Source organism: Pseudorca crassidens, chromosome 1, assembly GCF_039906515.1.
Source record: "Pseudorca crassidens isolate mPseCra1 chromosome 1, mPseCra1.hap1, whole genome shotgun sequence".
Classification (NCBI taxonomy): domain Eukaryota; kingdom Metazoa; phylum Chordata; class Mammalia; order Artiodactyla; family Delphinidae; genus Pseudorca; species Pseudorca crassidens.
This window is the reverse complement of record NC_090296.1, coordinates 22,564,316-22,579,751: the sequence shown is the minus strand read 5'-3', so window position 1 is coordinate 22,579,751 and position 15,436 is coordinate 22,564,316. Positions and strand designations below refer to the sequence as shown.

General features: G+C 36.1%; 1 protein-coding gene and 1 non-coding gene across 2 annotated transcripts in view; both read right to left on the bottom strand.

Annotated features, from left to right (window-relative positions):
- Positions 1-15,436, bottom strand: part of GTF2A1 (general transcription factor IIA subunit 1) — a 46,209-nt gene that overhangs the window by 16,551 nt on the left and 14,222 nt on the right. Inside the window, exons 4-7 of the mRNA XM_067728827.1 lie at positions 14,259-14,323; positions 10,313-10,388; positions 7,923-8,056; positions 5,038-5,358 (exon numbers count right to left, since the gene is read on the bottom strand). Of these exons, the coding sequence (XP_067584928.1) occupies positions 5,038-5,358; positions 7,923-8,056; positions 10,313-10,388; positions 14,259-14,323 (596 nt within the window). The remainder of the gene's footprint in view (positions 1-5,037; positions 5,359-7,922; positions 8,057-10,312; positions 10,389-14,258; positions 14,324-15,436) is intronic.
- On the bottom strand, positions 14,879-15,022 carry LOC137208014 (small nucleolar RNA SNORA79). The gene has a single exon (XR_010935441.1). It is a non-coding gene; the product is annotated as a small nucleolar RNA SNORA79 (small nucleolar RNA).

Genomic DNA, 15,436 nt, shown 5'->3' with positions numbered 1-15,436 from the left:
CACAACAACATTCACATTATAGGGGTCCCAGAAGAAGAGAGAAAGGACCCGAGAAAATATCTGAAGAGATTATAGTCAAAAACTTCCCTAACATGGGAAAGGAAATAGCCACCCAAGTCCACGAAGCGCAGAGAGTCCCATACAGGATAAACACAAGGAGAAACAAACCGAGACACACAGTAATCAAACTGGCAAAAATTAAAGACAAAGAAAATTACTGAAAGAAGCAAGGGAAAAATGACAAATAAAATACAAGGGAACTCCCATAAGGTTAACAGCTAATTTCCCAGCAGAAACTCTACAAGCCAGAAGGGAGTGTCATGATATACTTAGATGAAAGGGAAGAACCTACAACCAAGATTACTCTACCCAGCAAGGATCTCACTCAGATTCGACGGAGAATTCAAAAGCTTTAGTGACAAGCAAAAGTTCAGAGAATTTAGCACCACCAAACCAGCTCTACAACAAATGCTAAAGGAACTTCTCTAAGTGGGAAACACAAGAGAAGAAAAGGACCTAGAAAACAAACACAAAACAATTAAGAAAATGGTAATAGGAACAAACATATCAATAATTACCTTAAAATGTGAATGGATTAAATGCTCCAACCAAAAGACACAGGCTTGCTGAATGGATACAAAAACAAGACCCATATATATGCTGTCTACAAGAGATCCACTTCAGACCTAGGGACACATTCAGACTAAAAGTGAGGGGATGGAAAAAGATATTCCATGCAAATGGCAATCAAAAGAAAGCTGGAGTAGCAATACTCATGTCAGATAAAATAATTTTAAAATAAAGAATGTTACAAGAGACAAGGAAGGACACTACATAATGATCAAGGGATCAACCCAAGAAGAAGATATAACAATTATAAATATACATGCACTCAACATAGGAGCACCCCAATACACAAGGCAACTGCTAACAGCTATAAAAGAGGAAATCGACAGCAACACCATAATAGTGGGGGACTTTTAACACCTCACTTACACCAATGGACAGATCATCCAAACAGAAAATTAATAAGTAAACACAAGCTTTAAATGACACAACAGACCAGATAGATTTAATTGATATTTATAGGACATTCCATCCCAAAACAGCAGATTACACTTTCTTCTCAAGTGCGCATGGAACATTCTCCAGGATAGATCACATCCTGGGTCACAAATTAAGCCTCAGTAAATTTAAGAAATTTGAAATCATATCAAGCATCTTTTCTGACCACAACGCTATGAGAGTAGAAATCAATTACAGGGGAAAAAAATGTAAAAACCACAAACACATGGAGGCTAAACAATATGTTACTAAATAACCAAGAGATCACTGAAGAAATCAAAGAGGAAATCAAAGAATACCTAGAGACAAATGATAATGAAAACACGACAATCCAAAACCTATGGGATGCAGCAAAAGCACTTCTAAGAGGGAAGTTTATAGCTATACACGCCTACCTCAAGAAACAAGAAAAATCTCAAATAAACAATCTAAACTTACACCTAAAGGAACTAGAGAAAGAACAAAGAAAACCCAAAGTTAGCAGAAGGAAAAAAATCATAAACATCAGAGCAGAAATAAATGAAATAGAAACAAAGAAAACAATAGCAAAGATCAATTAAAGTAAAAGCTGGTTCTTTGAGTAGATAAAATTGATAAACCATTAGCCAGATCCATCAAGAAAAAGAGGGAGAGGACTCAAAACAATAAAATTAGAAACGAAAAAGGAGAAGCTACAACAGTCACCACAGAAATACAAAGCATCCTAAGAGACTACTACAAGCAACTCTATGCCAATAAAATGGACAACCTGGAAGAAATGGACAAATTCGTAGAAAGGTATAACCTTCCAAGACTGAAGCAGGAATAGAAAATATGAACAGACCAATCACAATTAATGAAATTGAAACTGTGATTAAAAATCTTCCCACAAACAAAAGTCCAGGACCAGATGGCTTCACAGGTGAATTCTATCAAATATTTAGAGAAGCGCCAACACCCATCCTTCTCAAATTCTTCCAAAACACTGCAGAGGAAGGAAGACCCCCAAACTCATTCAATGAGGCCACCATCACCCTGATACCAAAACCAGACAAAAATACTAAAAAAAAAGAAAATTACAGACCAATATCACCAATGAATATACATGCAAAAATCCTCAATAAAACACTAGCAAACAGAATCCAACAACACATTAAAAGGATCACACACCATGATCAAGTGGGATTTATCCCAGGGATTCAAGGATTCTTCAATATATGCAAATCAATCAATGTGATACACCATGTTAACCAATTGAAGAATAAAAAACATATGATCATCTCAATAGATGCAGAAAAAGTTTCTGACAAAATTCAACACCCATTTATGACAAAAACTCTCCAGAAAGTGGGCATACAGGGAAACTACCTCAACATAATAAAGGCCATATACGACAAACCCACAGTAAACATCATTCTCAATGGTGGAAAACTGAAAGCATTTCCTCTAAGATCAGGAACAAGACAAGGATGTCCACTCTCACCTATTATTCAACATAGTTTTGGAAGTCCTAGCCACGGCAATCAGAGAAGAAAAAGAAATAAAAGGAGCACAAATTGGAAAAGAAGAAGTAAAACTGTCATTGTTTTCAGATGACATGATACTATACATAGAGAATCTTAAATATGCCACCAGAAAACTACTAGAGCTAATCAATGAATTCGGTAAAGTTGCAGGATACAAAATTAATGCACAGAAATCTCTTTCATTCCTTTACACTACTGATGAAAATTCTGAAAGAGAAATTAAGGAAACACTCCCATTTACAAACAAAAAGAATAAAATACCTAGGAATAAACTTACCTAGGGAGACAAAGACCTGTATGCAAAAAACTATAAGACACTGTTGAAAGAAATTAAAGATGATACCAACAGATGGAGACATATACCATGTTCTTGGATTGGAAGAATCAATATTGTGAAAATGACTACACTTCCCAAAGCAATCTACAGATTCAATGCAATCCCTATCAAATTACCAATGGCATGTTTTACAGAACTAGAACAGAAAATCTTAAAATCTGTACGGAGACAAAAAAGACCCCGAATAGCAAAGAAGTCTTGAGGGAAAAAAACAGAGCTGATGGAATCAGTCACCCTGACTTCAGACTATACTACAAAGCTACAATAATCAAGATAATATGGTACTGGCACAGAAACAGAAATACAGATCAATGGAACAGGAGAGAAAGCCCAGAGATAAACCCACACACCTATGGTCAACTAATCTATGACAAAGGAGGCAAGGATATCCAATGGAGAAAAGACAGTCTCTTCTTCAATAAGTGGTGCTGGGAAAACTGGACAGCTACATGTAAAAGAATGAAATTAGAACACTCCCTAACATACACACAAAAAAAACTCAACATGGATTAGAGACCTAAATGGAATACCAACACTGTAAAACTCTTAGAGGAAAACATAGGAAGAACACTCTGACATAAATCACAGCAAGATCATTTTTGATCCACCTCCTAGAGTAATGGAAATAAAAATAAACAAATGGGACATAATGGAACTTCAAAGCTTTTGCAAAGCAAAGGAAACTACAAACAAGGCGAAAAGACAACCCTCAGAATGGGAGAAAATATTTGCAAACAAACCAATGGAAAAAGTATTAATCTCCAAAATATGTAAGCAGCTCATGCAGCTTAATAGTAAAAAAACAACAAGCCATCCAAAAATGGGCAGAAGACCTAAAGAGACATTTCTCCAAAGAGGACATACAGATGGTCAAGAAACACATGAAAAGATGCTCAACATCACCAATTATTAGAGAAATGCAAATCAAAACTACAATGAGGTATCACCTCACACCAGTTAGAATGGGCATCATCAGAAAATCTACAAACAACAAATGCTGGAGAGGGTGTGGAGAAAAGGGAACCCTCTTGCACTGTTGGTGGGAATGTAAATTGATACAGCCACTATGGAGAACAGTATGGAGGTTCCTTAAAAAACGAAAAATAGAACTTCCATACCACCCAGCAATCCCACTACTGGGCATATACCTTGAGAAAACCATAATTCAAAAAGACACATGCACCCCAATGTTCAATGAAGCACTATTTACAATAGCCAGGTCATGGAAGCAACCTAAATGCCCATCGACAGACGAATGGATAAAGAAGATGTGGTACATATATACAATGGAATATTACTGAGCCATAAAAAGGAACAAAATTGGGTCATTTGTAGAGATGTGGATGGATCTAGAGACTGTCATACAGACCGAAGTATGTCAGAAAGAGAAAAACAAATGTCATATATTAACGCATATATGTGGAACATAGAAAAATGGTACAGATGAACCAGTTTGCAGGGCAGAAATTGAGACACAGATGTAGAGAACAAACGTATGGACACCAAGGGGGGAAAGTGGCGGCGGGTGGGGGCGTGCTGAATTGGGAGATTGGGATTGACACGTATACATTGATGTGTAGAAAATGGATGACTAATAAGAACCTGCTGTATAAAAAAATAAATAAAATTTTAAAATTAAAAAGAAGATAAAGTATGGTTTGTTTAACTGAAGATAGACACTAAGAGTAGATAAGGTTATCTACGGAACCGGTATGGAATACAGAACAAAAGGAGGTTTTGAAGAAATCGGTCACATTTAGCTTTTTCTTAAGTTTCTTCCCTTTCGAAATGTTGTTTTAAATTACTGAAGGAAAAGATTACCACATCTATCTGTTCTACCAATGTTTAATCTTTAAGCTACATCACGATGAATGCATAAGCCAAAGAATTAGAATTACATGCACTGTCTCCATCACCTTTATAAGTACGACTTAATTTGGTATTCATTCATTTTTTTGTTACCAGCTATAGAAATATTTTATAAAGATAAATACATCCAGAACAATCTAAAAATCTTAGGGTACAGTACCCTAACAGCCTCTAAGAAAATATAATTCATCAGTTTGGTACCAAGTAAAAGAAGAAATGATTGAGTAGTTTCTTACTTCTAGTCTTTTACTAGAAACTTACCTCTTCTACCTGCCCATCTTCAGCTCCATCTTTCTCTTTGTCTTCTTCCTCCTCATCATCATAGTCTTCTTCTTCATCTTCATCTTCTTCAGATGACGTATCCCCAGTCCCATCAACCTGCAACACCAGCGGCGCTTGCTGTTGAGCAGGCTGGGCCTGTGGCTGCTGTTGGCCAGCTGCGGTTAGCTGTGCTTGTGCTGGTGTAGGTGCTGCCACTGTTGTAGGTATAACTTGAGTCTTATTTCCTGTAAATAAGATTTGCTGGGGCTGGATGATAACACCTGTTTGTGGTGAAATCCCTCCAGGAAGAGGGGCCAGTACCTAAGGCAAAAGAAAAACTACAGATTAGTAACTAGCTAGAGGATCAAGTAGCTCAGTTTCATTGCTTGGCACACTGAAATAGGCCCCAATGCTAAAGAATCACCCCAAATTGCCATATCTCACACATAGTTAAAACTACCATAGCACAGGAGGAATGTTTAGTGAGTGTACTGATCCACTAAATTTTCATTTTACCATTCAAATTTCTAAAGGAAAAAGATTTTCTGAAGATAATTGCTCCATTAATCAAGTACTTGCTATGTATATGCCAGACTCCAGGCTAAGAGTTACACGTTATTAGTTTATTTGCTTGAGGTATAGAGGTTTAATAACTTGCAAAGCTTGCAGTCAAGTCACTAAGAGGCAAAATATGAACCTAGGTTTTCTGGTTCTGCTCTTATTATGCTACACTGCCTCCCTATGAAGAACACTGCCCTGAACTCTGAAGCCCTGGGTTCCAGTTTTGTCTAAGATCACAGATAAAGATGTAGCAGAGGCAAGTCTTTAACCTCTCTTCACTGTTAGATTAGAGTCAATGGTTCTCAATGCTGGCTACAAATTATAACAACCCAGTAACTTAAAAATGCTGATACCTGGGCTTCCCTGGTGGCGCAGTGGTTGAGTGTCCGCCTGCCAATGCAGAGGACACGGGTTCGTGCCCCAGTCCAGGAAGATCCCACATGCCACGGAGCGGCTGGGCCCGTGAGCCATGGCCGCGGAGCCTGTGCTCCACAACAGGAGAGGCCACAACAGTGAGAGACCCGCATACCACACACAAAAAAAAAAAAAAAAAAAAAAAAAAAAAACAACTGATACCTAAGTCCCCACTCCTAATATTCTGATTTAATTGGTATAAGATGACATCTATTCATTTTATTTAAAGTTCCCCAGGTAATCCTAATCATGCAACCAAAGCTGTGAACCACCAGATCAGATGATTTCTGAAGTTCCTTCCAGCCTCTGCATCCTAGGATTCTAAAGTAAACCACAACTCAAAAAGAACCTATTAACAAATAGTAATTATATCTATTATAATGAACATATTTATAATTATAGTTATTAAATAAAAAGCAGAGAATGCCTAGTGATAAATTAAAAGCACTAAATGGCAATTCCTTGTCATTAGGTTCAAGGAAAGCAAAAATAATAAGACTATTTCTTTTAAGAAGTTTACAGATTAATGATGCAATAGACAAAGCAATAGCAACTCAAAAAGACAGAAGATGTCTGAGAACTGCAATATATAGCATTATGAAAAGACAGGCGAGAGTACTAAATTCAGCTTGGGGGGACAAGGCCTGGTCAGGGAAGCCTTCCTAGTAGGCAACAGTTGAGCTTCTATTTGTGTTTTGGGAGATTAGTCAGGCTTTTTCTGTTTGGTTTGTTTGTTTGCGGGGGACTGGAGAGAACTGCTAGAAGGAAGGCCAAAGGTGGCATTCTAAACAGAACAGCATCAAGTGAAACCCAGAAGTACCAACAGGACAAATGTGGAAGGCTGTAAGTAGGCTGGATTAATGTTCCTCCTCTGTATCTCTATCATTGTACTATCATATTAACGTTATTTGTTTACGTATCTGTCTCTTTTTCAAAGTACACAAGTTCCTCAAGAAAATAACCATTTCTTTCATCTTTGTCCTCACAGTACAAGAGTTTAACACCTGGCACTCAAGCATGTCCAAATATTTGTCAACTTTGATATAAACAGCAGCTGAACCAGGTAACAACTGGAAGCATGGCAAAAAATAAAATGTGGAAAAATTTTAAAAAAAAGAACCCAAAAAAGATCTCATAACCCACGCTGAGGAGTTTACACTTTCTCCAATAAGCAATGGGAAATCATTAAAAGATTTTAAGATTTTTAGAACAATGACTATAAATATAGAGTAGCAGTCAAGTTAGGAGGGCACAAGGCTGGAGGCAGGGAAATCAATTAAGAGGATAACAGTATTTTAAGTGAGAAATTATGAGAGCATGAAATAAGGAAATGACAAAAGAGAGTGTGGGAAAACAAAACTAGTTTCAAATATATTAACGGACTGAAAGCATGTTTAAACTGCAGTCTAAAAAAAGAAACTATTAAGAAGAATTGGTAGGATTTCATGATACCTTGGATATTAGAGGTAAGCAAAAGGGAGGATTCCACATACCCCCTTCCAGACAATACATAACCATCATGAAACCAGACTCATGCCTGCTTCGTTCACTCCTAAATCTCTAGTCTCTTGCAAAGACTCTGATACGTAGCCACCCAATAAATGTGTGTTGAATGAATGCTGAATAACTAGCTTAGGAGGCTGGATGGAGAGTGGTGCCACTTATAAAAAGCGGGGGGGAGGATGATAAAGGATGAGTAGGGATAACAACAATTTAGTCTTAAACATACTGTAAGTTAAGCTGTGAGGTGTACAGGAGGAATTCAGAATGACAGGTTGTGTAGTATTAGAGAAGAGTCTAAGAATTTGTATAGACAAAGCTATGGAAAAAGGGATGGTAAACACCCAGAGAATTCATACAGAGGCAGAAAAAAAAGAACCCCATGGTGGTCAAAACTTAAAGATTTTTACCTGCTGTATAACAGGAGCTTGTACTCCACCAGGCTGCATTTGTGGTATAACCTGTTGTTGTAGAACTACTGACTGCTGAGGCTGAAAGATATACTGGGCACCATTGGCTGCTCTGACCACTTGAAGAAGCTGGCCTAAAGTAAAAAGCATGTATTCCAAATTACCACTTTAGCAGTGACCACCTCAAAACAAACAAATTCATAGTGAATGTCAGACCATGGTGAATGACAAAAATTACTAAGAAGGCTAACAATTTTATTAAGGGCTGTCATCCATACACAGTAAACTATAGTCCTTACCTTCTCTGACTTTACGACATGCTCTAATACATTGCTTAATATGTTTTATTTTCCTTATAAAGCTGTTTCCAACAAAGTTTTAACAACAGATTATGAGAGTTGATTAAAAGTGTAAATTATCTTCACTAACAAGTCATGAGAGAGGAATAAGTAACATCAGCAGACATTTCAGGGGCTGTTCATTTTTAAAGCTTTAAAGAAACGAAAGTATAATAATGCATTAATATCTTGAACAAAAGCACAGCATTCCGTAGCTTCAAGATGACTTAAAAAGCAGTAAGAGTTTGCTGAACCAATTATTACTGCCACATAACACTAACAGTATGACTGGCTTATACCAAATCCCTCTAATATATTGTTTTAAATGATGCAGAATGTTGAATTAATTAAGTAGTAAGCAATTATATCTCATTAAAATATGTAGCAAGTCGCTAAGTTTGTTCTTCAAACATTCAGAAATTAACAAAACAAGAAATTGTATAATCATTGTACTTTTTTTTAAACATCTTTATTGGAGTATAATTGCTTTACAATGGTGTGTTAGTTTCTTATTTATAACAAAGTGAATCAGCCATACGTACACTTATATCCCCATATCCCCTCCCTCTTGTGTCTCCCTCCCACCCTCCCTATCCCACCCCTCTAGGTGGTCAAAAAGCACCAAGCTGATCTCCCTATGCTATGCGGCTGCTTCCCACTAGTTATCGGTTTTACATTTGATAGTGTATATATGTCCATGCCACTCTCTCACTTCGTCCCAGCTTACTCCTCCCCTTCCCCGTGTCCTTAAGTCCATTCTCTACATCTGCGTCTTTACTCCTGTCCTACCCCTAGGCTCTTCAGAACCATTTTTTTTTTTTAGATTCCATATATATGTTAGCATACGGTATTTGTTTTTCTCTTTCTGACTTACTTCACTCTGTATGACAGACTCTAGGTCCACCCACCTCACTACAAATAACTCAGTTTCATTTCTTTTTATGGCTGAGTAATATTTCATTGTATATATGTGCCACATCTTCTTTATCCATTCATCTGTCGATGGACACTTAAGTTGCTTCCATGTCCTGGCTATTGTAAATAGTGTTGCAATGAACACTGTGGTACGTGACTCTTTGAATTATAGTTTTCTCAGGGTATACGCCCAGTAGTGGGATTGCTGAGTCGTATGGTGGTCTTATTTTTAGTTTTTTAAGGAACCTCCATACTGTTTTCCATAGTGGCTGCACCAATCTACATTCCCACCAGCAGTGTAGGAGGGTTTCCTTTTCTCCACACCCTCTCCAGCATTTATTGTTTGTAGATTTTTTGATGATGGCCATTCTGACTGGTGTGAGGTGATACACCTCATTGTAGTTTTGATTTGCAAGAAATTGTATAATTAAATTACAGAGAAAATACTTAAAATCCAGGTAAATAAATTCTTCAAACATTATTATTAAAAGTAAATTTTGCCTGCTATGGAGAGATACTATATAAAATACAATGTAATAAATTTGCTCTTAAGATACTATAGGATTTAGTTTGATATCACAAATTAGTTCAAATGAGTTGTTTAACTTATTTGGTAAGTTAAAAGTGTTTAGCAAAAAACCAAGTAAATAAGCACTTCTAGGGCTTCCCTGGTGGTGCAGTGATTGAGAGTCCGCCTGCCGATGCAGGGGACACAGTTTCGTGCCCCGGTCCGGGAAGATCCCACATGCCGTGGAAGAGGCTAGGCCTGTGAGCCACGGCCGCTGAGCCTGCGTGTCCGGAGCCTGTGCTCCACAACGGGAGAGGCCATAACAGTGAGAGGCCCGCGTACAGCAACAACAACAAAAAAAAGCACTTCTCTATAATCATACTTCATTCAATAAATAGGATTCCATTCACGGATCAAAAGTTCAAGTGCAATTCTCATCTTCTCTACTGCATCCTCAGCAGTGATTATGGTTTAATATGCCATGGTCCTCAAATCATCTTATTTTAATAACGTAAGCCAAATGGTAAAAGAAGTATTAAGATCTTCTGTCTTTCAGTGAAGACAAAACAAAGGCTAGACGGTACAATTTTCTGAGTTATATAAATAATGGATCAGTTATTCCTAATTACCTGAATTTGTTAATATCTGTTGAACAGGAGTCACACCGGCAGGGAGTGCTAAGGTAGCAGCTGTAGCAGCAGCACTCTGGAAAAAAACAATGAAAAACAATCAAAACCATGTATGTTCATAACAGCACATCAGTTTATCTCTGGCATATTTTAATAGTATTTACAGTTTCATTTAGTATATACTAAAATGAAAAGTTCTAACAATAAGACTAACTGCCATTTTATAAAATGGTACAATAAAGACCATTGAGCCTAAACATCTTACCTAATTATTTCAAGCAATTAATTAGAATAATTAGGAGGTTTTTTCACCTGGAGAATGTACTCTAAGGAAATATAACCCACACTAACAGTGCTGTACAATAAATAAAATATCCATTCCATTATTTCCTTACTTATTCTGTTTCCTTACTCCCAATTCCTTGTTGTCAATTAATATACTTATGGCAAAAGTGTAAGTATCTTCACTTTAGAAATCCTAATATTTTAAATCTATACCATGATTAACAGGTCTCTAGAGAAAACCTTGTATCAGAAGACTGCAATTCTTAGCTGGCAACTCTTCTAAGATGCCATAAGGTGACAACACTGGCATTATCTAGGTGAAACATATATTACTGACAGTTTTATCAATATAGAAAATATCTTAAAAATCTTAAGTCACAAAAATTAATTTCTACACTTAAAAATGAAGTTAGTATCTGACTTTAAATTATAAAAACATACATGGAATTATACTCTGAATGTTTTTAAATCCAGGATAAATTCTTGATTTACTGCTTCTGGAGACTTCTCCCCTTTCCTCTGAAAGAATTACACTACATTTTTACTGTTTTTTTAAAATCCTGAGCTCAAAGTATTTCCATGTATCTCACTGTAACTATATACAGATAGGTTTTTTCCCCCTCCCTCTTCAATCTTTTTTAAGGTACCAAACCTTCATATACTCAATCTAACTTATACATTTTTAGAAACACCTCTATTTGAATACGCTTTAAGAAATAAATATTAACTGTGCTTTGAAGTCAACAAAACTTGGAAAATTACACTCAGGTAGGTTACTGATACAACTATCTAGTCAGGCTTTAAGTATAGCCTTCCAAGAAAATATGCTTGTTGCCATTTGACAGGCCTAAGTAATCTCTATATCTTAAGCCTGAAACTCCCATTATGTCCCCAAAATCCAGCTATCTAGCTCACCAGGTTCTCTTTATAAAATGCAGGTTCTGCATTTCATTTTATTAAATAAATGAAAGATTTAAATAAATCTTGTCTATATAAGCAAATGAAAGGTAATCTAAATTTAAGGAATATATTAACAACCACTTACTATTGAGAAATATTATTTAGGAATATTAAGTGCCTATAATTCACATTTTATAAGATTAATAGATCTCCCTCTACTAGCAAACTGACCTAGCATTTTCCTTATAGCATACATGAGAAAATAACCACCTGCATACCTCTGCACACTCAAGTTGCTATAAATATTTGTTGTGATGTATCATACACAAACCATCTTTTATTAATGTCTGCTGAAAGTTCCTTCCTGTATTTTGTGAAAAGGCCCTAATGTGAATAACGCATTTGAGCAATTTCATAAAGAGAACCTGCAAAACTAGTTTGATATAAGGTCCTGTTTCATAAGTTCCCTGAAATAGCTTTCTACCAAATATATTATCACTATCCCATATTCTTATATTAAAAAAATTCTTTTTTCAAAATGAAACTGTTTTTAATGGATATCTTTGAATCAGGAATAATAATGCAAACAAACAAAAACACAAAAAACTTATTTGTAAAAAGCCTATACTGATTACATTTTAGAACATGAAAAACACATGAAGCAAACACTAACTGAAAACAAGTAAAATGCTGCAATACGTATAAATGCTAACATTTTATTGATTGAAGTCTGACCTATGATCTGTTTAAATACATATGCTCTTTAGAATCAAGGAGACACAGCAAATCAGTAAGAGATGGGCCATTAACTTTACCAGTCTTTTTAAACACAATTTTAATTCAAAATTCTCTCCCACAAAACTTAAAATTCTTCAAAATTAGATGGGTCTACTGCAAGTGATTCTACTAAACTTTGTTTTAAAATGATACAAGTTATTCCCTAGGAAACAGTCTCAATAGTACCAACTACAATATGGATCCTACAGTGAGACTTATTTTTAAAGATGGAGGTTAAAAAGAAATTTGGTGCCTTAAACTTGAAAGGGAATTTTTTTTGAATAATAAAAATTCTTGTGAGAATCGATAGGCATGGACTTTTGTGATTTTCATGCAAAAGAACTGACTCCAGGAACTTGAACTGGAAGTACAGAGATTCTTGATTTTTTGTGAATTTAAAAGTTCCAATTTCTATCGTGTAGAAATTTGCAATTCTGTAAAGTTATACATTTGTTAAGGTTGGTATATATCAATAGAAAGAAGTCGTTTGTCTAGTAGGTAAGCCCTGCTTCCTATATGGCTTATAAAACACAAAGGAGCTTTCAGGTTTACTCATCACTCACAAAATATAGTAACTGTTTTTTTTTTTTTTTTTTTTTTTTTTTTGTGGTTCGTGGGCCTCTCACTGCTGTGGCCTCTCCCGCCGCGGAGCACAGGCTCCGGACGCGCAGCCTCAGCGGCCATGGCTCACGGGGCCAGCCGCTCTGCGGCATGTGGGATCTTCCCGGACCGGGGCACGAACCCGCGTCCCCTGCATCGGCAGGCGGACTCTCAACCACCGCGCCACCAGGGAAGCCCAGTAACTGTTTTTTAAAATATTGCTTTTTCGTTTAAAAAAAAAAAAAATCTGGATCTGAAAAGAAAATCTCACTGCTAACACTAGACTAAGAGATCTTATTTAAAATAATGATTCTTTCCTATTAAAAGGATTTGGCTGGATTTAAGAATGGAATGTCAGAGCAGAGACACCACTAACAGTCTGTGTAGTTTAAACAGAAGAAAAGCCATTTACGAGAAAATGCCGGAACAACGATTCTAATTAAACTTTGTTTTAATGTTTTATTAAAAAAAAAAAACTGTGAGGATAGAAGTAAAGATTTTCTAAGGATCTGAGGGTTTCTTTCTTTCAGTTTTATTGTTATATCTGATGGGATATATTATATGTGCTAAGTGAAATTTGAAAATTTGAGGACTTATGAAGTTCAGTGGCTATCTCTTAGAAGTATCAAAAGTCTAATATATAATAAACGCAACTGAAAAAATGCATTTTAAAGTAGCAATTTACATATTGTAATAAAACTTATTAGGCTATGCTATGGTTAAATCAGAGCAAAATTTGTAAATGTCTGATCTTAACGATACTAGTTATCTTTATCCAAATGGTTCATTTTTTAAAAATTTATAATTCTTAGCATTCCTAACCTCTTTCAGTTAATGGGTCTTCTGCAACATAACTATACTTGGCATAATGTTTGGTAGGTCCCATAAACCTATTTTCAAAAAATAGCAGAAGGGCTTCCCTGGTGGCGCAGTGGTTGAGAGTCCGCCTGCCTATGCAGGGGACACGGGTTCATGCCCCGGTCTGGGAAGATCCCACATGCCGCGGAGTGGCTGGGCCCATGAGCCATGGCCGCTGGGCCTGTGCATCCGGAGCCTGTGCTCTGCAACGGGAGAGGCCACAACAGTGAGAGGCCCGCGTACCGCAAAAAAAAAAAAAAATAGAAGATAAAACAGCTCCCACAAAGCATCATTCTTTTGGTATTTTCAACAGAAAGTTGCATAATTTTATGAACCTTAATGTCTAAGTACCAAGCTAAACTTTAGATTTGCTGTTAAATCCAATACTTAGGAAACCAAACAAAACAGCTATTTTGCTTAAGTCCTGAATAAACTTCAAGTTGTTAATATACAACATACACAAGCATAATCACAATTTGGGTTAGAATAAATAGAGCCAAGCAAAGTGCTATGTTCTGAGTCTTACCATGTTTGATGCATTCATATGTTGTATCAGCTTAGAATCAGGAACAATAACTTGTGGTGCTGCAGCTATGAAAAACAACAGGCACACATAAAAACAAGGAACCCTGAGGCTATTTCATAAGAATGCTGTGTACTATACCAAAAATTTTTTTCATGCTTTCCACATTTTCTGCATGCAAATGCACTCAACCACTTGATATCTCAGAAAGTTATAAACTTTTACGGTAAATAACAGCTGTGACATACCCACCTTATACTGGAAAACTCACAATTAAAAAAAAGATTTAACAACACCTAAGGACACAAGGGACCTTGGGAACACGACATAATGAGATACCTAACACCTAAACATATATTTCTGTGCATTCTTAAACTGGAAATTTTCAAACATAATTTAATACTGTCTTGCCAACTCAGCAATAACTGTGTTATTAATATAATGATACTACTGCTGGAATGCATTATTGACCCATTAAAAGGGAGCTCAAAAAGTTATAATCTACATAGTCTTTTAAAATCTTTTTCTCCCAATTTGACAGTTTCCAGTATCTTATTTCCATCAACTTTTTAAAAAATACAAATCATAAATAATGGCAATATCACGTAAGCATAAAAGGAACTAAGTGTTTGATTCCGCAAATTTCAGAGAATAAACAGATAATCCCATTATCCTAATATTCTCTGAGTGAAGAAAATCAAATTTTAATTTATGATAACCTAAAATCCTAGTGCCAGGCCTGAAGGCAATAGGAGGAACGGTCATCAAGAAACATTAAAAGGATAAAATTACTTGATGCAAGGTACAGAGTAAAATCAAATATTAAGTCTTATTTGATATAAACAGTAAAATAACTCAAACAGACATTTCTAATGTGCATCAATATCAGTTTTAAGTCTTACATACACTCTCAGATGAGACAAATAAGTAACTCAAGTTACCTTAAGATGAAGTTTTCATTTATCTTTATTCTCCTCTGACAACAAGATTTACAAAACTTGAAGGCCTAGGAAGTTTTATAACTGAACAAATGTTTGTCATGACAGAAAATACTCCATGTAGAGGATCAAGCTTCTAAGCCTTTTCAGGGCCCAGATTTTCCTCAGCTGTGATGTTTTAAGAGCTACTTCACAGAGCCTCTATTAGACTGCAATGAAACAAAACCTATAAAATGACTTGCA